The sequence below is a fragment of the Panthera pardus genome, unplaced genomic scaffold (genome assembly GCF_024362965.1).
Source record: "Panthera pardus isolate Hobbes unplaced genomic scaffold, ASM2436296v1 HiC_scaffold_8, whole genome shotgun sequence".
NCBI classification, from domain to species: Eukaryota; Metazoa; Chordata; class Mammalia; order Carnivora; family Felidae; genus Panthera; species Panthera pardus.
In genome coordinates, this window is record NW_026527013.1 from 116,459,728 (window position 1) to 116,482,548 (window position 22,821).

General features: G+C 42.9%; 1 protein-coding gene across 5 annotated transcripts in view; it reads right to left on the minus strand.

Moving 5' to 3' along the window:
* The window catches only part of OSBPL3 (oxysterol binding protein like 3), a 178,365-nt gene that overhangs the window by 70,611 nt on the left and 84,933 nt on the right, over positions 1–22,821 (minus strand). For all 5 annotated transcript variants that reach the window (XM_019443630.2, XM_019443628.2, XM_019443629.2 and 2 more), the window contains one exon: positions 20,232–20,470. In XM_019443630.2, coding sequence (XP_019299175.2) covers positions 20,232–20,324 — 93 coding nt within the window. In that variant the 5' untranslated portion in view covers positions 20,325–20,470. The remainder of the gene's footprint in view (positions 1–20,231; positions 20,471–22,821) is intronic.

A 22,821-nucleotide genomic window follows, 5' to 3' on the forward strand; every position in this document is an offset into this window, starting at 1 on the left:
CTTGTTTGTGTAACTCATTTTTTTTTAATCCATTCATCCACTGATGGACACTTAGGTTGTTTCCTTGTTTTGGCTACTGTGAATAAAGCTGTAATGAACGTGGGGTGCAAATATCTCTCTTCAAAAAACAAACCTGTTCTTTTGGCCAAGATTTCATGTTGACTAACTTGCTCTTCATCAAATCTCCAGACTGTAGGCAAGGATTACAGGTAGAGGCCAGAGGAATCAGGGGATGCGACAGTAAGTCTGGACCGGAACCAGGCAGCAGAAGTATTATGATTCAAGTCTCAGGGAACGGTCTAATGGGAGGGCACGGGAACCACAGGGGGTCCTGGGTGCTCTGGCTCATTTTCTGTATTGTCAAGTTCAACACGTGGGAAACACCTGATAACAGGAACACTCCTCTATTTTAGCCAGTGAACTCTTTATATAACAATCCTGGCGGATCTGCCTTATATCTGATTGCACTTTACAGTTAAAAGGTACAGTTAAAGGTACATTCCAGACTTTTGAAATGTGGTAGTGGCATCCCAAGATCTGGAGTTGTAAAAGGGAATTCTTCAATGGAAAAAAGCAAAGCTTATCTTTAGTTCTTAAATTAGAGGACTTTTTCAGAAAGGTAGTGATGTCAAATGAGATTTCTTTATAGCATTACCAATTATTCAAGGTCAGTTATATCCAGACAACAAATGGAGAATTCATATTATTAAGTTTTGAGAAGCCACATGCACACACGTGCAGGTGCACACACACACACACACACACACACACAACTTCTGTTCACATGTATTTCAGCTTAAAAAGCCATTCCTCAAAATTTAAAAATGTTAATGAATTTTTAAGGTTAAGTTAAAAATTCTACCTCCTTTAGGAAGCCTTCTTCAAAGGAAAGTAGTATTTCATCCCAGAAACTTCATCAGCATTCCATCTTACTTTTCAAATGGTTCAGTGCTTACTTATGATAGTATATGTGAAATTTTATCATCCCTACTAGACAACAGACTCCTAAAGTGTGTCAAATGTCTGGTTCACTTCTGATTTCTTCACAATGCCTGACCTGCTGTCCTGTGAATAATATGCTTCTGATCGGCAAATAAGTAAACTTAGTCTTGGAGTAACACTGCACACAGATTTATGTTCTTGGAATATCAAATATTGGTATGCATTTGAAATGTGCCCAGTATCTTTGGGCCAAATGACTATTTACAAATTAAATACAGCACATTCATATTTGTGAAAGAGGGTGTACGTGTGCGTTATCATTGTGAAATGAAAATCTATGGCTCAAAACCTTTTGGAAAGTACTCTAAGGGGTACTAGGTCCTTTCGATTTGTTTTAAGATACCCAAGCAGAAGGCAACATGCAGTGATAATACTAGACAATCACACGCATCTGCTCAACACATTCAGTTGTGCAGAATGCAAATGCCGAGAGGGATTAGACGTTTATTGCATACTTTACAAAACTGAAAAAAAAAAAATGGAATGAGATCATATCTGTAGTTGAAAGAAAAACAAGAATTAAATTTCAAAAATGTTTCAAGGATTCATGTTAGAACTAGATCTCTCCTAAATTCTTCAGACATAATACATTCCTGCCAATGAGCCAACGTGGAGGGCAGGGAATTATACTACACTTGTTGGCATTTAAAGTAAATAAGCCAGAAAGGGTTTGCATTTATTCTAAACCAAGTATCATCTTTTTCCTCACTTTATTTCTACCTGGGCTCAGAACTTAAAACTCTTACCAGGTTGGAAAAGCCAGATTTAAAGTATTTAAGAAAGTGAAGACTCTTCTTGACTGAGGAAGAAAGCTCTGTAGCCAACTCCTTTTCTGGGCTTGCCATCCAACTCCTCCCCTCCCAACTTCCCTGTCTGTCACTGTCCTTGAGTCATGCTGAAACCTGAGAGCCAACATGCAGCCAGCCTTCTCAGCGGGCGGGGGTGGGGGGGGACAATACTCTCCCCTCTGCGGCTGCTGGAATCATGGGGGCATTTTTAGTTATCATGGTATCTCTGGTCTAATGGCCGAGATCCAGGAATGGTAAATGTCCCACAATGTCTCAGTCTTTTAGACAATGAAAAAGCTGTCCCACTCAAGACTTTCCAAAGTGCCAGTGGACATTTTTGTTGGTGAAACCAGTTTATGATTACTTGAGCACAGAACTTGACTCTGTCTCACATCCATACCAAAGTATTTCTGCATAGTTTTTATACACTTAGAATTCTTGGTGATGCAACTACCAGATAACTGAGGGAAGACTATATCTCCTTCTGTTTGAGACTTTAACAAGCATCACACGCCATTTTGGAGAATTGTGTCACTGAAGGCGATGTCACTTGTGGTATTTAAGCTATTAGCACAACACACCTGTATGGGTCTGCATCAGTAGCTGCCACATTTTATATACATGTATATCTGACCACATCATTATATCTTCTGGTATAATCACATGGGGGTTTCCATACCTTAAAATAAATATTTTAGTATGAACCACTTTGAGCTTTCCTTTATATTATAATAAAGCATTATATTAATATTTTCAAAATTATGTGTGCAGATGTTAATAAATTAATAACATAATTTAATAATAAATTTCATTTGAGGGGAGTAAAGGGGTTATTAAAATAATGGTCATAATAAGGGGACATTGTTTTGGTGGAATTAAGAACCACTGCTAAACCTGACACAAATTCTATGAGAAGAAACGCCAGGCCAGGACATGGCATAGTGAAATTGCTTTGCAAATGGGAGGGCTTAGTTAATTTCTCATAAATAAGTACAATTGGTTTTATCCTCAGAATGTTTATCTTCTGTGTCTCTTCTGTGTCCCTTCTGTTCCCTAGGCACCACCCTGACCCAGGCCCTCATCCAACGTGGTTTCCCAAGGCTCTCCACTTCTATAATCATTTATGGGGCTCCATTATGCCCTACCCTCCATCCAATATAAAAATGAATATAATGTAACGCTTGTCTTCGTTTCCACTTCTGTGGTACATTTATATTGTTCCAGCCTCCCAGAATCTTCTCTTGATCTTTTCCACCTATGCAAACGCTTCAAAATTTTAGTTCAGTTTCTGAAATTTTCCTACATTATCCAAAACCCATCAATCGTATACTCCTGTAAATACAGTAGCAATATTACTGTCTGCTACCAAATAACTCAGGGTTTAATTAATTCATCATTTTTTTTCACTTTTATCCCCAAGGATAAAAGTTTCTGAAATGGTTTCTCCCTGACCATCTTTTCAACTTGCTCTTTAAAACCCCAGCAATGAACTAAATATGCATAAATAAAAGAATTCTCCTGGGCTTATTAATTGTTGGGGTTTCAAACCAGGAAATGGATTAAGTTCTCAAGCCAAGTAAACAGTACTAGGTAGTTGGTTAACAAGGAAGAATTAAGTTGTATCCACACTTTAATATAGCCTGCCATTAAAATTTTTTTTATCGTTTATTTTTGACACAGAGAGAGACAGAGCATGAGTCGGGGAGGGGCAGAGAGAGAGGGAGACACAGAATCCGAAGCAGGCTCCAGGCTCTGAGCCGTCAGCACAGAGCCTGATGCGGGGCTCGAACTCACAGACCGGGAGATCATGACCTGAGCTGAAGTCAGATGCTCAGCCGACTGAGCCACCAGGCGCCCCTATAGCCTGCCATTTAAAACACAAAAGGGTAGTGCCCCAGGAAATACTATCAAACGGGTCTACTAACACATAAATGCAACAATATAAACAATAATAACATAAAATAACTGGAGAACACTTTCTAGCTCCATGAAAGCAAGAACCTTTTCTATCTTGTTCACTACTAATAGGGCACAGTAGATATGAATCAATATGTTGAACAAATAAATGAAACACGATAACTAAATATATTAAGCATGTACTATCTGCCAGGTAATACACTTACATTATTGCACTTAATCCTTGAACGAGCCTGTGAGATTGGATTAGTATCCTTATTTTTGGAACGTGGAAACTTTTGGAAATTTTTGGAATGAGGAAGAGAGCATCAGATAACTTCCCCAATGCTATAAAGCTACCAAGTAGTAAAGCCACCTGATTTCAGAACCTACATTTTTAACCATTCTGCTATGTTTTATAATATATTGCATATTCTGCTATAATTTAAATATATAAATTCTGATGATGTACCAGAGTAAATGCCAAGCAGTGGCCAAGATCCTGAAGCAACTTGAAGAGGTTAGGAAGCTTTGCCCTATGGATAGAAGACAAGCAAGTTCTGGGGTACTGCTCAGAGCGACCACGTTTCCTATCCTACAGTCCCACCAAACTGGGGCAGGAAATCAGCCTGTACATTTTAACTCAGCCAATTCTTTGCATATTTTATATTTCGAACGTCTTCGCCGTCTACTTCTTAGCCTGCGAATTCTCACTTGCCCCAAACCTTCTCCTTAGGGCACAAATTCTCTCCCTCCTCAGCACTTACGCAAATCTCAAATGAGTCTCTCTTTGAGCCAGAAGAATGTGGGTTCTGTGAGGACAGGGACAGGGTCCTCTTTGTAGAGATCTCACTACCGGGGACATAGGGGTCCTGAATAAATGAGTCATTGATTGAATGAGTCTGAAGAACAAGGCGGGTATGAAAAGGGGCCAACAGAGCCCTCAGGGCGAGGGATTTTAATCATGTGTGCTGGAATGGGGTGAGCGGGTACTCAGGGCAGAAAAAAAGCCAAGATGCCGGCTTCTCTGGACTAAAGGGACCAGGTGTCCTGAAGTGGCTGTTTGTGCTCCGCACACCTGGTGACCAGGAGTAGGATATGTACCTTGAGCTGAATGCAGCACAGGGTGGACTTGGGCCCCCGAAGATCAAGGTCCTGCTGACTTAGCCCAACACAGCTGAGCCGATCTCCCGCCCTGGGGGTGTCAGGCTAAAAGCTCACCAAGAATACAAGGTAGAGAAATGTGACAGGGTCTGGGGGGGGGAGGGGGAAGCGGCTTCTTAAGGTTTTTGCTTCAGTTTAACTGAAGACAGTCTGGCACTGTCGTCCGGCATTAAATTCAGTCTCTTTTACTGAATGTCAAAAAAGTGCCAAATATAGAAAGCTGCTTTGTGGCTGGAAAGGCAGCTAAGCATTCATCCATGCTCACGCGCTGGCACAGTTCATTTCCATATTGCTGACTGCGTGAGTTGAAAGCGCTCCCCCTCCCCCGCCACCCCTCCCCACAGCACAGCTGTCTCCACAGTGTACGTCTCCTCTGAAACTTTCAAGGGCTAGATTCTCTGCGTTGTCCTTGTAGTGATGTCAGAAATAGAAAATGCCTTAAAAGTTCCATTCTTCCTGCAGCTGAAGACTGCTGCGGAAGGAAGTTTGGTGGCTGCCTCTCTCTATCTGGCATGACTGGGAAGTAGGCTGTTCTGATTATTTATTTAATCTGCTTATCCGGTTTTTAAAATTCACAAAGCAGTACCCAGCATTAAATCATATGGAGCATAATTTCACATGTCTTTAAGGACTCTAAGGGCATTTCTGATTTTGTGAAGACTTGGGATCATCAATATCATCTTTTAGGATTGTACTGTGAACGTATGGAAATACCTGTCAATAGATTTCCAGTTAATATAATGACAGCTTTAACTGATGCCAGATCAATTCTGTACTTATATTTCAATCGCTGTGAGTTGGGGTTGTTACTTCTTGTCCAACTGTTTCTTCCTCAACTAAAACTTTTTGAGCAACTTCAGATTCTGTGTGTCCTCTCTCTGCCCCTCCCCCACTCACACTTTGTCTCACTCTGTTTCTCAAAAATAAATAAATGTAAAAACAAAAATTTAAAAAAAAAATTTTTTTTTGAGCACCAGCAAGCCTGGTAACAATAGCAATTAAAAGAACAAATTAGGGGTGCCTGGGTTAAGGGTCCAACTTCATTCGGTTAAGTGTCCGACTTCAGCTCAGGTCATGATCTTGCGGTTTGTGAGTTCGAGCCCCGCACGGGCTCTGTGCTAACAGCTTGGAGCCTGGAGCCTGCTTCGGATTCTGTGTCTCCCTCTCTCTGCCCTTTCCTTGCTCATGCTCTCGCTTGCTCGCTCTCTCTCTCTCTCTCGCTCGCTCTCAAAAATAAATAAACATTTAAAAAAAAATTTTTTTTAAAGAATTAGTGGGGGTGGGATGATCTAATGCAGTGCTTCTCAAAGTGTAACGTGCATACCAATCACTGAAGATCTTGTCAAAATGCAGATGTCACGTCAGTAGGTCTGGGGCGAGTTCTGAGCTTCTACACCAGCACAGGTGGAGGCCCCTGCGGCTGGACCACAGGCCACTTAGAGTAGCCTCGCTCTAGGAGCCCAGGCTGTCTTGAAGAATTGGGGTTTCACTTGATAGGCTATGAGGGCCAAACCAGAACTAATGGGGTGAGAACTATAAGGCCCCAGATCCCACCTCTGCATCAAGGACAGATCATCCAATATCTAATAATTAGCACTATGAACAATAACAAAAGTGACACGGGCGGCTCTATGAAAGATCCAGTTCCCTAATCACTGGAGACCTCCATCAGAGGCTGGCAGAGGGACTACAGAAGGATTCCTAGACCAGGAAGGAGGTCAGAATAAATGAGCCATAAAATCCCTTCTAAATCTTGTATTGCAAACTCATGTCATATAAAATGGGTATGAAGCCTCAGTTATTCAGAATGAAAGTTCTGAAAATCGGCTGTACAACACTATGCCAACAGTTAACAATATTGTCTTGTGCGTGTAAAAACTTATTAAGATAGTAGATCTCTTGTTAAGTGTTCTTACCATAATAAATATATAATAGAAATGAAATAAAATAAAAATATTGACTGATAAAGCCTACTAAAAGCAAATAAAAAACCAGTAGCATTCGCTTCTAACTAGTAACCTCAGGTATAATCCCTGATCTTAGGATCTAAGTGAGAAGGCTGAAGAAAAAGGGAAGGCTGAGCAGGGAAGAGCCCACTCAGACTCAGAAGGCTACGCGGGGAATAGAGTCATGACCTGCCAATGGCCATGTCTTTCCTCTCCTTTCACCCCCAGACACACACCTCACCAACCCACACCTGGGCAGGTGAGGAACACCCAGATGACTTCAGTCTCCCAAATGTGTTAAGTCTTAATTACTTGGGTAGTCACAGAACAAAACACTGATGCCTTGATTTCTTAGATAATGGAGCATATGCACTCAGTCTTGGGGGTGAACTTTTGAGATAGCACAGGAGGTAAGGGAAAGAAAAGGAAGGTCACTGGCAGCAGATGACATGGACAAGGCGGAGAAAAAAAACATGTGAGCTGTCAGCTCTGTTGCTGACTCCACCTGAGGTCCAAATAAGAGAAAAAATCCACCTGTGCTAACCACAGATGGATTTATAATTAAAATAGTATTAATAAAAACCTTTAATGTATATATAAATATTATTTCTACCCTGTTGAGCACTCAGCAGTTATGGCTGCAATTACACTGGTAGTTTTTTAGGATCTTCAAGTAGATTTGTGGGTTATTAATATCTGTTAAATATCCCCCTAATTGTATGTAAGCCATTCAAGACTCTGGCCAGCATCTTCTATGCACTCTTTTCTCTGTAATGCTCTGCTCTGTCAATGAGGGCCTCTTGAGAGCTACAGCGACCATTAAAGATGGAGACACCCAACCCATAAATGTCACTGTGCTCTGGCCATGCAGCCCACCAAAAGAGTGAGGCGATTCATCGTCACTGTAGTAGTGATGATAGTAATACAAATAACAACTACTACTTGTTGAGAATCTTCTATGTGCCCCCAACGACTTTATAATGGAGGTATTATGACTCTTATTTTACAAATAAGGAAAATGAAGGGGCGCCTGGGTGGTTCAGTCAGTTAAGCACCTGACTTCGGCTCAGGTCATGATCTTGTGGTTCGTGAGTTCAAGTCCCACATCGGGCTCTGTGCGGACAGCTCAAAGCCTGGAGTCTTCTTTGGATTCTGGGTCTCCCTCTCTCTCTGCCCTCCCCCATTCACACTCTTTCTATCTCAAAAATAAATAAATATTTTAAAAAAAAATTTTTTTTAAGAAAATGAAGCTCCAAAGCAGTCTACCCAACATTACAAACTATTAAGTGATAGACCCCATTTGTGGGCTGCAGACCACACGCAGAACCTCTCTGTTCAACGTCCACCCTGGATAAGATCACCTACAGTACATTAGAGTCCATCCAAGGCCACCTACTGCCCTGCCAGTCCGGCCCCTCACACCCAGCGCTGCTACCTCTGGCAGAATCGGTCTATCTCTGGCAGGACGTTCCTGCACTGAATAGGCACGCATGTTAGCCAGTGAGGACAGAAAGACTCTGTCTACTCAAGGGATTCAAGAGTCTCTTTTGCTTTTTTTTTTTTCAGGGTGCAGAAGTAACGATTTGTGTTCCCTCATAGAGTCATGGAACAGTTCTTCTAAACCTCCAAGTTGGAAAGAGAATGTGGAAGTCACCCACCCAGCTCTTTCATTTTAGAGACGAGGAATCTAAGATAAATGGTTTGCATAGGGCCACAAAAATGAGTGAAGGACTTCTGAGGACCAGGACCAGTCTTCCAACTCCAACCTAGTGCTCTGCCCACCGCCCCTTTCTAAGAATTGCCTCCCTGCCTCTGTGGCAGACAGCCTCATGGAAGAGCCCCAGGGCTCACTCATCACACAGGAGCAGGTGCACGTGACTGACGACCAGGAGAATCTCCCATACAGATTGCTAGGTGAATGGAACTTGGCCAGAGGCACAAAGGAGGGGAGTTGAATACCTTCCAGCATCATTTTAATACTTTATATTTTATACCTTTTCATTAAAAAAAATCATAGTGTCTTTGGCATATCGTAGAGTGTCTGAGTCTGAAGAGAATCACAGACTGTATTCAGACATAACATTTTGCACCTCAATTACAGGGCACACAACTCCTGAAGAAAACCCACCTCGTTGCTGGGTGGCGCTAGCTGATAACAGTGTTTTCTCTGACAAGTGTGCTCAAAACTGTTTTTTCAGAGCTAATTGAAATTTGCAATCAAAGTAGAGACACATTTTGGCTAACTAATGCACATATAATTTAGAATCATAGGAGTAGGCGCCAGAATAAACTCTTCCTGTTCTGATCCAAATCATCAGTGATTTTTTTCCCTCAGTCTGTAGAAGAATAACTGTTCTCATAACGAGAACCTAGCGACAGGATAAGATCCTGGAGAGCCTTATGACTCAAGGAAGGAAAGATTTTGCTGTTAAGTGAGTTATATTCTGGTTTATCGCTGACCTTCTATTTAATAGGGCAGTCTTCTACTCAAAGGTCTGAAGCTTAGCACCAGGTACTGGAGATTAAAAGATGTAAAACCAGTGCTGGCCCTTAAGAAGTTAGCATATATTAAAAATAAAAAGATACCACGAAGCTGAAAACCTGAAAATGCTGAATGGGAGATTCCAAGAAATACGCCGTAGGAGTTCTTGAGCACAATCACACGAGCCAGACCCACCTTAGGCGGAGAGCTTGAGCTGGCAATCAAAGGAAAATGGACACAGAGTGAGGAGCAGGGTTTCTGAGGCTGCCTTAACAACCGGGTGGCTTAGCACAAAAGCAATTTAGTCTCTCACAGTTCCAGAGCCAGAAGTCCAAAATTGAGGTATCAGCAGAGATTCTAGAGCCCCAGGGGAGATTGCATTTGTATTAGCTAAGGTTGGTATGATAAAATACCACAGATTCAGTAGAGGCTGGGTAGTCCAAGATCAAGGTGCTGGTAGATTTGATTCCTGGTGAGAATCTTTTCTCTGGCTTGTAGACAACTGCCCTCTGGCTGTGTGCTTGCGTGGTCGTGTGTGAGAGTGAGCTCTGGTGTCTTTCCTCTCCTTTAAGGGCACTAATCCCTTCAGGAAGGCACTACCGTCATGACCTCGTCTACACCTAACTACCTCCTGAAGGCCCACCCCTCAATAGCATCATGTTGAGGGTCAAGGCTTCAACATATGCATGGGCCAGCAGGGAGACACAAACATGCACCCCATAATAGCATGACCTGCCTCTTCCAGTTTCTCATGGCTTTTGGCATTCCCTGGCCTGTAGCCACATCACTCCAATCTCTGACTCTGTGTTCACATCGCCATTTCCTCCGTGTCTGTATTTTCCCTCTGTGTACTTCATATAAGGACACTGGTCATTGAATTTAGGGCCAACCTGGATAATCCAGGATGATCTCCTCATCTCAAGATCCTTAAATTAATTACACCTGCCAAGACTCTCTTGCCAAATAAGGCAACATTCACAAGTTCCAAGAAACAGGCTGGACGTACCATTCAGGAGATGGGGACAACATTCAGCCCACTACCCGGCAGTAGGAACTGCTAAGCCAGAGTTGTGCCAGGGATGTGCTTCCTCTGGCGTGGAACAGAGAGAAGGAGGTTTTAGTTGCGCTGTGGGATTGTGTACAGATGCAAAGGGAAGACACAACTGCATTTGATCGTGGAGTCAGCATATGGAGGACTTCAGGAGGACGTCAGATTATCTAGAGAAGTCTTCTGTTTTGCCTCTGTCCTACTTCTTATACTGTCATTTCTGGGCCTTTAGCATATTAATATCATCATATCACTGAGGTAGATTTAGACTCTCTCCTTCCTAGGAAAGGGCTGTTGAGTCCGTTCAGTTCATATCTGCATGTATAGCTCCTAGAAGCTATAGCAGTAAGCTGCGTTCTCAACTCAGCTTCCATGTATCCTGCACTATGGCTGATGCCAACCATAAATAAATACATGGACTTTCTTAAGGCACCCCATGTAGTTTCTACTAAAGTAGTGGTTCTCAAACCCGCCAGCAGATATTTGCTGAGCTTGTCATCCTGGGATTGCATAACAGCACAAACAGGTCAGCAACTTCCAGAAGGGTTTCAAGAGTTCAATTTCTCCTGCTCTTCAGTGTGGCATGTAGCTGACGATCTACTGTTTGCAGACATGGAGAGTAACAAAGAGGTCCCAACAACTCAAATATGTCATTTTAGCTGACGTCTTCCCCTCTCTCTTCTTCAATCAAATGTTTGTTTGCTTTTTCCTTCCAAGACTTCAAGTGGAAATGTAATGAGAATTGAGCCTTGTATCTTTGCCCTCCCTACTTTCAGTGTGTCACATCCAGTGTGACTTGTTTAGGTATGACCGAAAGGTAGGCAGTAAGACATAAAAGGCCCAGAAAACAAAAACCTGGAAAACTAAGACAGAAACATATAGCTAATTATTTTTCTCTGTTGGGCCCACCAGAAACACAAAAAACAAAGAAACAGCTCTAGACAGACACCTCAGGGATCCTAAGGCCCCTTCCCTCATGGATGTTATTCTTTTTTTTTTTTTTTTTTAATTTTTTTTTCAACTTTTTTTATTTATTTTTGGGACAGAGAGAGACAGAGCATGAACGGGGGAGGGGCAGAGAGAGAGGGAGACACAGAATCGGAAACAGGCTCCAGGCTCCGAGCCATCAGCCCAGAGCCTGCCGCGGGGCTCGAACTCACAGACCGCAAGATCGTGACCTGGCTGAAGTCGGACGCTTAACCGACTGCGCCACCCAGGCGCCCCTCATGGATGTTATTCTTATCCCTGCATTCACAGAGATGTTAGCTCATGGAGGTTTGTTTCAACAGCAATCATTTGTACATAAGGCACCTGGAACTTGAATGAACTTATAAAGAAGCTATAAGCTTCTAGTACCTAAAGAAATCCAGTTTTCTCCAAATACATGGTTACCTGCTCCCCTACCACTTAGGAGAGGTGTGATGAACAAGTCGGTTAATGTCTCTGAGCCATATTTTTTTTCCCAAAGTGTAGAAAATAATATGGATCTCGCTGGGTTGTTTTGAGACTCCAAGGGATAGTGTGAAAGGATAGTACAAACTGTAAAAATGCTAACAGATAACTGGTCATTTCTAACGTCCCTTGCTAATACTCTTCCTCTCAGAGCAGCCCAGACAGAAGCAGCCAAGCCATTTGACTGCACCTTATAGCTGAAAGGAGGAAGCAGGGAAGCAGTCGCCATGTGGTATTGCTGGAGGGCTCCAGGGCCTCCTGCTTATGGAAGGAAGGTGAATGGTTAATGTATCCGACACTCACACCACCTACTGAATGCAGGCTTTTCTTCTAACGAAGCAGTTTGCACAGTCTTATAAGACACCAAGGCACAGAGGGATTAAGTAACTTGTCCAAGGTCAAACTGTTTATAGACAGCCCAAGATTTAAACTCAGGCCATCCAGCTCCCAAGCAAGTTCATGCTTGTTGCCTGTCACCTTTTGTGACCATCCCAGAACAACTGACACAATCATGACATCGTCACATGCCTCCTCCTTGACTGGCCCTCCTGGTGGTGTTCATACAGCTGAGACTTACAAAAGGCGGCTGTCAAATTGCAGCGTCTCTAAAGACATGATTATTTAAAAGGAAGAAGTAGGACCAAGCATTTTCAATGCCCAGACAGCTGAAAATATAAACACCTGAGCATTGTAGCTTCAACTCACTTTTCACCCCTTGGCATATCCTCTCCCATTCGGTCCCCTGTCTTATGGGTTCTGGCACCAAACACAGACAGCCTGGGCTCCCTGAAGTACAACATAATCTAATAGCCTGCCTAAATAAACTCTCACCGGGTGACCCTGGGAGAACTACACCACCACCCCAGATTGGCCCAGGGGCAGGACTGTGGCAAGAGCAAACTGCATAATTGTATGGAGACTTACCTAGTAATGGCTCTCTCCATTTCAAATCCCCTTGAATCATGAGTGAAGCCCTTGCCACGTATTTTAAAAGGATTCACTTTCTGATTTCCAGCTTATTATACAGCAAATACTAACAACACATAAAGAAGAAAGGAAGCATGCTCTCTTTACAAAGCAGTCTTCCCAACAGAGGCAATTTCTTTTTTTTCTTTTTAATTTTTTTTTTTTACATTTTTAATTTATTTTTGATGGAGGGAGAGACAGAGCACAAGTTGGGGAGGAGCAGAGAGAGAGGGAGACACAGAATCCGAAGCAGGCTCCAGGCTCCGAGCTGTCAGCACAGAGCCCGGTGCGGGGCTCGAACTCACAAACTGCAAGATCATGACCTGAGCTGAAGTCGGACGCTTAACCGACTGAGCCACCCAGGCGCCCCGCAATTTCTTAATTATAGTGGTCTATTCAGCTGTCCTGTCCTTTGTAGCTTCACAAATCCCTGCCCAGGGTCTTTTAATAATAGCTTCTCAATACATATTGGCCGAAGAAATAAAACTTGGGCATGTAGGACCTCTTTCGATAAAGACAAAACTTACTCATTCATCTTTATCTAGCTCAGTCTGGCTCCTGAAATGTGTTATTTTGAAAGTTCTAGGAAGGAAATGTAAGGGGGCAGTGGGAAAAAGACAAGAGGAAATTACTCATATTTTACAAGTTTGGAAATAGCAATTCTCTCTCCCACTTAGGTATCCCTTAACCTACTTAATATATCCACAGAGCTTTGCAAACAGTCATCTTTCAACCTAGCAACTGCATGCTTATTCAATTCATTAATCCACACTTACCTAATGTCTACCATGTGCCAGCCTAGGTATTTCATATTTATTATTTCATGTAGTTCTCCAAAGTAAGCACAGTGATCCTAATTTCACAGCTGAAGAACGGAGACTCAGAGGTTTTATATAACATGGCAAGGTCACCCAGCTAGCAAAAAGCAGAGCCAGTGAGTGGGAATACAGGTCAGTTTCGACAAAGACAATCTTTGCTTCTGTTCCATACCTTCCAATAGAGTGCTTGTGCAGAGACCACGGGTATAAAAAGCATTTAAGGATTTCATCGTTTGGCAGAAGAAACTCAATGCCGAAGCCTTTGTTCATTTTTGAAGATCCTCACAATATGTCACTGGAGGAGGGGAGCTCAGGAATTTGTGGGCCTTTGCTCCCATTCCCCATGTATACCTGGCCATATATTCTAAGCTACCCAGTTGGATATTTGCTGCTGGCATTCAGTAATTTGCATCTGCCATGTGCAAAGCCTTGTGCTGGGTGCTGTGAGAACTAAAAAGATGTGTAAATAGAAACCCAGGACTCTGAAAACTATACACTCTTTCAACCAATGAATTAATCAAAAGAGGGTTATCCACGTGGGGAGAGAAAAGGGCAGTGGGTAGGTAGCCTGGCATTCGTCAGGCTCAAGGTTCCCACACAGAACATGTGTGAAGGCCTCTCTCAAATCCCGTCTGGAGGCCCGGTAAAGTTGGGGTGCCCTCTTTCTCTGTTCCTCTTCTGTCATGAATGAGCTCTAATCCGCCTTTCACACCTACCTCACCCACTAGACAATGCCACCAATGACCTCCACAACCAACAGTCATTCTCAGGCTTCAGTTTATGTGATCTATCAGCAGCCATTTAAAAGTAAATGAATTAGGGGCGCCTGGGTGGCTCACTCAGTTAAGCGTCCAACTTGGGCACAGGTCATGACCTCATAGTCTACGAGTTTGAGCCCCACGTCAGGCTCTGTGCTGACAGCTCAAAGCCTGGAGCCTGCTTCAGATTCTTTGTCTCCCTCTCTCTCTGCCCCCTCCCCTGCTTGCACTCTGTCTTTCTCTCTCTCGAAAATAACTAAACATTAAAAAAAATTTTTTTAATAAATAAAAGTAAATGAATTAAAGTACTGCACTTTAACATAGATTGCATGTGCCTCAGCAGTGATCTAGAGTGAGCATATATTATTTTTATAAAAGTTATTTTTATTTTATTTTATTTTTTTTTAATTTTTTTTTTTTAACATTTATTTATTTTTGAGACAGAGAGAGACAGAGCATGAACGGGGGAGGGGCAGAGAGAGAGGGAGACACAGAATCGGAAGCAGGCTCCAGGCTCTGAGCCATCAGCCCAGAGCCTGACGCGGGGCTCGAACTCACGGACTGCGAGATCGTGACCTGAGCTGAAGTCGGACGCTTAACCGACTGAGCCACCCAGGCGCCCCTAAAAGTTATTTTTAAAGTGTTACAGCAATAAATGAAGATTCTTTTCCAGAAAAAAATCACAAAATTCAAAAGGACAGAACAGTTTCCCATGGATCAGTCTAGCTAAAGGGGTAGCTGAACCAAAGCCCGAGACAGGGAAGGAATGCCAAAGCAAAGACTGACGTAGAACACTGTATAAATAGGGTATGAGTGCGACAGTCAGCCGGGGACTTCCTCAAGGAGAACAGGTTCCTAGCATATAGGTAAAGAAAGGCACTATATCTGAAGGATGCTCTGCTCTTCTTCAAAGACATCCACTTCTTCCACAGACTATCAGGGTTCTGGAAACAAGACCATTTCCATTCTGGCTCTGGAGCTGGCCTGGGTTCAAAGGGAGATGATCTGTGATTGTAAGAGTGGCTTAAATTTATAGAGGATCTTTCTCCCAAGAGTTTCAACAGTTTTTTGGTCAGTAAAAACACTCTGTTTTCTCTCACAACAACCCTGCATAGGAAGCAGGAGGAGAGCTTTGTCTCCATTTTATGCAACAAGAACGGAGGCAAACTGCACTTGCCTAAAGTTCCTGCAAGTAGCAGAATCCAGAGACTATAGCAGAGATGACTTGATTTCAATGCTCCAATGTCACTAGGGGGTGACCAATGTGGCACCTGTGCTGCCGTTCACCCTGCCTATGGGAGCCAGAGCTAAAAGCAAGGCACTCTCTCCCACTGAACTCAGACTCAACTGTAGAATCCTTCTCAACACAATGCTCTAAGCAGCTATGACCAATGGACAGTTGCTGGCATGGGAAGAGACAAAAAGCATTTACACCCAGAAAGGACAAGCCTCAGTAGAATGGAATAATAGCGTTAAGAATTCACCAACTCTTTTCACTTGTTTTAGGTATGGATTATGCCAGGTATTGACGATATCAAATGCACCCCTGTGTTAAATATTCTATTACATTCTTCTCTAGAAGCATTTTGTTAATGTGTATAAAGGAAGGCACTTTTTATTTTAAGCATATATATTCATATGTACATCGTATACTTCTGTGGGCTTTTGTATACTCAAGAGGCATGGGTAGGCACACGTATGACACCTGTACAAGTTTCTGGGGCAAAAAGCAGATCTATTTGCTATGAGCACTTATCTTTTTATAAATAAGAATGAAGTTCAAGTTAATGTTAACTATAATAACAAAAATAAGCGTTAATATTAACTCAGCACCTAGTTTGAGTCTGACCCTGGATTAAATGCCTTAGTTTTTTTTAGTTTTTTATTTTTTAATGTTTATTTATTTTTGAGAGACAGAGGGCAAGCAGGGGAGAGAGAGGCAGAGAGAGAGAGGGAGACACAGAATCCAAAGTAGACTCTAGTTTCTGAGCTATGAGCACAGAGCCTGACGCAGGGCTTGAACCCACGAATCACGAGATCATGACCTGAGCCAAAGTCAGATGCTCAACTGACTGAGCCACCTGGGTGCCCCTAAACGCTTTAGTTTCAATCTTCACAATAATCCTATGCAAAAAGAACTCTTATTATTCCAATTTTACTGAAGAGAAAACGGAGGCTTAAGTTTCAGTGTTTAAGGTCAGAGAACCAATGAATGGGTGGAACCCAGACTTGGGAGTTCAGGTTCTAATCACCGCACATACCTTCCTCCCCAAATTATCTGGGTAAGATTGTATTTGCAGGTTGTTTCCATACTGACAAAATGAGGCATACCGCATTTAAAATATCAAAAGCCCTAGTATTTAAGTTAAAAGATGATAGAACCCTTCTCCTTGGGTTTTCATGGTTCCAAGCTGTAAACTCTGTCTTAGGTCACATGTAAAAGCAAAGACACCAATCACAATTAACGCCCAGGTCTCGATCATTCTGTCCTTCAAGGAAGCAAGCTCTTCTAACAGACATTTAGATAAAAGACACATAAAGGACTAGCTCCTTGAGATCTTACATGAGGAGGCTCTGGGACAGGAAGGACAAGTTCAAATTCACTTCAAGAAACAAGGACAAGGGTAAAGCCAATGCAAGGAACCGAAAGAAAGCCAGTGTGGCTGGAGTATAGAGACTCTCCATGTCACCTGGTGATGACGAAGGAGAATTTAAGACAACCAAGTTTTTCAGCCAGGTCTGTATTGTAAGTTTGCAGTTAGTGGCCCTCTCCGATTACCACCCTAGCTCCAAACAGCAAAAATATACAAAGTTACAAGCATGTAGGGTGTGTGTGTGTGTGTGTGTGTGTGTGTGTGTGTGTGTGTGATTTAAAAAAACAACAACACAAGATTAAACATCTCAGTCGCTCAAACACAAAATAGAAAGGCAAAGGATACTGTAGACAGACGTGTCCAGGAGCCCTCTTTCTGTGGGTGAATGAGGCTAAAAATGTCCACAGGAAAAGGCTGGGATCTGAGCTAGCCTCACTGCTGGAAATAAGCAAATAAGGAGGCAGAGCTCCACACCACAATGAAAGGGGGCTTGAAAACTCCTTATCCTGGGAGGTGGCAGGAGGCAGACCACCACCAGACTTGGCCCATGTGTGCTGGCTGCTGGTGGATCTTGGATATTCGATCATCAACGTGGAACAGAAACCCCAAACTGCAAATACAACACTTGGCTCTGAACCGGGGTCCCCAGAGGTAAGAAGCAGGAAATAGCAGATCCCTAGATATGGCAGGGTGAGTAGCAGAGAAAGAACATGGAGAGACAAACTCAAGATGACACTCTAAACCATAATTCCAAAGCACATGACAAAAACCAGCCTTTTAGAGGGTCAAGTACAGTCAACATCAGACTTCTGCACCACTCCCCCATGAAGTGAAAAGAACAGAACTAGCTAATATTGACTTTAAACTGGGGCTTTAAAAACAAGTAGGTTGGGGGCACCTAGATGGCTCAGTCAGTTAAGCATCTGATCTCTGCTCAGGTCATGATCTCATGGTTCATGAGTTCAAGCCCCATGTTGAGCTCTGTGCTGACAGCTTCAGATCCTGGAGCCTGCTTCAGATTCTGTGTCTCCCTCTCTCTCTCTGCCCCTCCTCCGCTAATGCTCTGTGTCTCTGTTTCTCTCTCTCAAAAATAAATAAACATTTAAAAAATTAAAAAATGGAAAAATAAAAAAAATAAAAACAAGTAGGTTGTTGCACAGATTATCAGATTTCAACATTGCTCACATTAAATTTCTTTTTTGTTGTTTATTTTGAGAGAGAGAGAGAGAGAGAGAGAGAGAGAGAGAGAGCCCCTCCTCTTAGTCTTTATGGCATAAGCTCAAAAGAGTCCTTTGAAAACCAAAATTAATCAATTCAAATAACACAGTAAAAGAAGTTTCTGTGGTATTCAATCATAGGATGTCACTGCACTGTTCCAATTCCTCTGGTGTTATAAGCACTGGTCATTGAAATGAATCATGTTCTTGGAGCACCTGGGTGGCTCAGTCGGTTAAGCATCAGACTCTTGATTTTGGCTCAGGTCATGATCTCACATTCATGGGATTGAGCCCTGCGTCGGGCTCTGCACTGACAGCATGGAGCCTGCTTGGGATTCTCTCTCTCCTCTCTCCCTCTCGGCCCCTCCCTGCTCCTTCTCTCTCTCTCTCTCAATAAATAAATGAGCTTTAAAAATAAATAAATAAATGAATCATGTTCTTTCTCCTTTTATCCAAGAGGGAGATATCAACAGATGCTACTAGGTGCAAAGGGTGAGGGAAAGATCACATATTCAACCTCTAATCCCAATCAGAATTTTGGCCAGGGAGAGAACCACCCCCCTACCCCTCCACCCCCATGGAAAGCTGGCAAGGAGGGCGAGCATACAGCCACCCTTACGAAACTAGAACTCCAAAAGGAGTCATGATGCATTAGCCAAGGACTAATTTTAGTCTTTTTTTTTTTTTTTAATCAGAGACAGAAGTGATTACTGTGCTGAAAAAATTTTTCTTCCTAAACCCCTCACAGGAGATCTTGGAGGGCTCCGTGAGTGTCCAGCCTCAGGCAAAATCTAATGTGTCTACAATCACAGATTCTGATGACATGAAGCAGCACCATGAGGTGGCAAGCTCCATGGCCCAGGCAGCGTTCCAACGGAGAGACCCGTGATGATGTGTCATAAATGTGCGGACGTGCCTGCCGTGGGAGGTCGCCTGATCGGTGCTTCCAAATCTGGAACCAAGAACTCGCTGGGACAATTCCTAGGCCAGCACTTCCCATGAGGGAAAGATAATGCCAACACAGCCAGCAGATGCTGAAAAGGCTCAGAGACCATTTTGATTGTGAAGCCACAATCTTGACACAACTTCTCTCTCTACTGAACTTATGGTGGTAGAATTATAATGATTCATCTGCATTTACCGCCCCTGACCTAAAACCCGCGAGTTCTGCCAACAGATTTATTAGAAAGAAAACCAAGAAACGACATAGAATTACAGCTGACAGTTATTTAGGAGTTAATGATTCAGTTCTTTGCTTCACTTCTTGCTTCTTCCTACTTAATACCTTTTGACCACTGCTCTGTGGATTCGATTCCCTCATCCATGGAGAAATAAAGCAGGTGAGACTCAAAGTCACCAGCAGGGCAATCTGCACTTGGAAGCGGTCGTAAATGACTTATAAAGGGAAGGAAGAAGAGGGCAAGAGGATATTAAGCTTACTGGAAAAGTGATTGTGGGGTTTTTTTGTTTGGGTTAGTAGGGTACAAAGGAAAGTGTGGACTCTGGAGTCAGACTGAGCTGTGGTTTCTTATTCTGCTATTTACTAGCTGTGTATCCTTGGGCAAATAACTCAGTTGGTCTGACTCAGCTTCCTCATGGAAAAAAAAGAGATATTAATATCTGTGTCAGAGGGCAGTTCCAAGGATTGGATGAAATAATGCAAAAAGCCAAATACAGTTCCTTCCCATCTGGTGAGCACTCGAGCTGCATTATTAAAATTACCTGAAGTTTGGGGCGCCTGGGTGGCTCAGTCGATTAAGCATCTGACTCTTGATTTCGGCTCAGGTCACGATTCCATGGTTCATGAGATTGAGCCCTGCATCAGGCTCTGAGCCTACAGTATGGAACCTGCTTGGGATTATCTCTCTCCCACCACCCCCCCTCAGCTCCTCCCCTGCTTATGCATGCAAGCGCTCTCTCTCTCTCTCAAATATTTTTAAAAATTACCTAAAATTTACTCTTCTCATATAATTAAGGTATGACTGAAAGCAAATGCTATTACACTGAATAGTAGAGGTTCCCAAGTAAATGTACACATCTTAATCTGCAAATTTCTTGGTATATATTTGCATCTTAAAATTTGCATTGGTTAAACTTTACCTGTCGACTTCCCTGCTTGGAGGAGCAGCTACTGGTGCTCCTTGAAGGTGAGACCAGTTTTTGAGACACCCCAAGGTTCTTCTCATCACTCATCCTGAACAGCAGGTCACTTGGCCTCGATGAAAATCAAAATGCCATCCGAAGACAATACAGGAGAGTATGGAAGTCCCACACAGGCAGGTGGCTCAGTTCTTATCCAATATGTTTTAACAGCATTTTGGATGACCCAGAGGAAATCTCTAAAAGCAAAAGAAAAGGATTACAGAAAGGTCAGAGGAATCAGACACCATCTATGATTAGCCACTGATTCTCTACAAGTGGTTTGTCTACACTACAGATTACAGAGCCATGCTTAGCCATGTCAGGAGCTGTGAAGGAAAAGATGTTTTACACCCATCTTTTATTGGCAATTATGTATAGGTGGTTCATCATGTAGCTTTGCGGTATGACAGAATTACGAACACTAGTAAGAAAAACATGGGTCCAGACCCACACAAAATCAGTATATACAAACCATCCCAAACCACTGTGAGATACCTAAGCATCATTTTTTAACTGGAAAATAACAAGTGCTGGAGGAAATTGGAACCCTCGGGCATTGTTGGTAGGAATATAAAGAGGCACAACAGCACGGCTGGAAGCAGTTTGGCAGTTTTTTTTTTAAGTTAAACACAATCATCTGATCCATCAGTTCTACTCCTAGGCACATACCCCAAAGAACTGAAAACAAGTATTCAAACAAAAACTTGTACAAAAATGTCCATAGCAATGCTATTGGCAATAGCCAAAGGCAGAAACAACACAACGTCCATCAAGTGACGAATGAATAAACTACCTATGGTATACACTATGGTCTGAATTTTGTGTCCCCCCCACCCCCACCCCACCACCAAATTCCTATGTTAAAAATCCTAAGCCCAATGTGATGCCATTAGGAGGTGGTTGGTGGGCAGCTAGGGCCTGAGGACACCGCTCTTATGGGTGGAATCAATGCCCTTATCAAAGAGACCACACAGAGCTCCCGAGCAGATACAATAAGTCTGCAACCTGAAGAGGTTTTGGGCTCCCAGCTTCCAGAACTGTGGGGAATAAATTTCTGTTGCTGTCTGTAGTATTTTGTTACAGCAGCCCGAATGGACTAAGGCTATATATCCATACAACAGAATATTACTCAGGAATTAAAAGGAATGAGGTAGTGATACGTGATATAACATGGATGAACCTTGAAAACATTATGCTAAGTGAAAGAAGCCAGACACAAAAGGCCATATACATATGTTTCTGCTTATACGAAATACCCACCGTGGGCAAATCCTTAGAGGCAGAAGGCCAAGTAGTGGTTGCCGAGGGCTGGGGGAATCGGGAAACAGCGTATGACTATGGGGTTTCCTTTAAGGGTGATTAACTAGAACTAGATAATGGTGATAGTTGCACAACACTGCGAATTACTAAATGTCACTAAACTGTACACTTAAAAATGGTTAAAAATTGATTTTATGTGCATTTTACTACAATTAAAAAAAATCTCTTGTTTTTTGAGGGGATGGGGTGGAGGATTTGTTCTGCCAAAGGTTTCGGAGACATCTTCTCAAAACACTATTTCATTGTGTGACACAACTGTAACGGCAAACAGAATTTCCCGTATCATCTATTAGTATACTAGTAATTGAAACGATAATCATCTGTGGTGTCCACACTACTTAACGGCCACATCCTAGAGTAAGAGTTTCCCATAAACATGATCTCATTTAATCAACCGTTTGATGGGAGGGGATTATCTCACTTTTCACAGTAAAGTGAACAAATCTTAAGCACACAGACATCTATCAGAAAAGAAACTGAGTCTCTGAGAAGTTACATAACTTGCGCAGTCATGCAGCTGCCAAGAGACTGAATTCAGGCTAGACCCCAGGGCTTTAACCTTGCTGTCAGAAGTGAGCGTGCTTTAATAGTCAGGTCTGGCGATACGCGCTACTGCCCAACTCTGCGACCTACAGAACTGAGGAGCTGACCGGAAAGACTCTGGAGGAAGCATGTCATAAGCCAGCTTTGCAGAGGTACTGCCCCATCCCTTCCCCCAGCACAGTACCAATCTCTAAGATGGCAGCGTGTCTTCGGTGGAGAAGGGGACAGACCAGGGCAGACACAGGGACACCCTTACAAGTAGCTAGCTGGGTTGCACCTGCCACCTGCCGCTCTTCAGGGGTGAACCTTCATCCACAGCCCTGAGTTAAGGGTGACGGACATGTTTGGTTTTGCCTTCAGCAGGCCAGCCTTTTATGTGACGCATTAAGTTCAAATAAACTGTACAATTTTCCCAGGCATGTTAACAACAATAAAAAAAAAAAATTACATCCAATCCAAAAACAAATTTTTTAACATTTATTTATTTTTGAGAGACAGAGGGCAGAGCATGAGCAGGGGACGGGGAGAGACAGAATCCGAAGCAGGCTCCAGACTCTGAGCTGTTTGTTCGCACAGAGCCCGACGTGGGGCTCTAATTTATGAACTGCGAGACTATGACCTGAGCTGAAGTCGGACGCTCAACCGACTGAGCCACCCAGGCACCCCCACGTAGTCTAATTTTAGA